Source organism: Hibiscus syriacus, unplaced genomic scaffold (genome assembly GCF_006381635.1).
Source record: "Hibiscus syriacus cultivar Baekdansim isolate YM2019G1 unplaced genomic scaffold, ASM638163v2 tig00110457_pilon, whole genome shotgun sequence".
Classification (NCBI taxonomy): Eukaryota; Viridiplantae; Streptophyta; class Magnoliopsida; order Malvales; family Malvaceae; genus Hibiscus; species Hibiscus syriacus.
In genome coordinates, this window is record NW_024062744.1 from 1,151,398 (window position 1) to 1,152,422 (window position 1,025).

A 1,025-nucleotide genomic window follows, 5' to 3' on the forward strand; every position below is an offset into this window, starting at 1 on the left:
TGGATTTTCATTCATCGTTGACCGAGACTTGAGGAATGACGGCCGGAAGACTAGCAGAGTGAAGCGTCGTGATCACTTTCCACTGAAGTGAGTAACCCAGTAGTAGATCGGAGTGATTGAGTGAGAGACTGAGGGGCTGATGGTTGATGAAAAATACTATCGTGAAAAGAATCGTGAAAGCTGAAGTCTAAAATGAGGAGAATCAGGAGATGTCACCAAGATAGGGCTAGGGAATTAGTATTGGGCTTAGGGCTAAAGGGTAAAGGCCCATTTAATTTCAAATTTTTGGATAATCCGAAATCAGTCCGTATCTGAACAGATTATCCAAAAAAAATTCGGATATCCAATTCAAATTATCCAGGAAAAAATTGGATCGGATATCTAAAATTTCGTGTCGAATTTTGGATAAACAGATCAGATCATTCGGATTAGATATTTTTACACACCCTGGTGGAGGTGCCGCCATGATTCTTCCTTCAAACTCACGTTTCCTAGCCAGCTTTGCCAATTGATCTACTGTCTTGTTGCCATTTCGACCTACTTGTGATAAAGAGATCGTCCATGTTCTCTCCCCTAGTCTCCATGCATGCTTAAGTATTGTCAGTGGTTTTCCGTCCTTATCTTTCTTGCTTAGAAGGTGTAGTGCTTCGAGGATTATTTTCCTCTTCCCTAGTCTCCATGCATGCTTAAGCTCCTCTAATACTCCCCATAATTCAGCTTCTACTGTTGAATAAATTCCCACGGCTTTTGAAAATCCTAGCAGCCACATGCCTTCGCTATTTCGAATTACTCATTGTAGACACACATTTTTCGTCCTTACATAAAAAATTATATATATAATATATAATATATAATTTATTTGTTATTTTATATATGTTATTTACATGTCCTGATTTCTCTTCTTTACAGGCCTAAATAAGAAAGCAAAGCCCGTTACACAACAACCATGCCCACATGTGCCAGACCCAATACAGATCAACTAGGGTTCTTAAACCCTAACAGTTTCTCGTCCAGTGCCGTTTTCA

The 1,025-nt window shown here is 39.3% G+C and overlaps 1 protein-coding gene across 1 annotated transcript; it reads right to left on the reverse strand.

Annotated features, from left to right (window-relative positions):
• Positions 1–277: 277 nt before the first annotated feature.
• Positions 278–769, reverse strand: LOC120126273. Its single transcript, XM_039144501.1, has 2 exons — positions 447–769; positions 278–311 (listed from the first exon to the last, which is right to left on the reverse strand). The coding sequence occupies exons 1-2, from the start codon at positions 767–769 to the stop codon at positions 278–280; spliced, it is 357 nt and encodes a 118-aa protein (XP_039000432.1).
• Between the last annotated feature and the right edge of the window lie 256 nt (positions 770–1,025).

Excerpts from the sequence above, each read along its gene's own strand:
- LOC120126273 (XM_039144501.1), bottom strand. The coding sequence starts at position 769 with ATGTGGCTGCTAGGATTTTCAAAAGCCGTGGGAATTTATTCAACAGTA. Across the intron at positions 312-446 it reads ATGGCGGCACCTCCACCAGG|ATACGGACTGATTTCGGATT; the intron begins GTGTGTAAAAAT and ends TAATCTGTTCAG.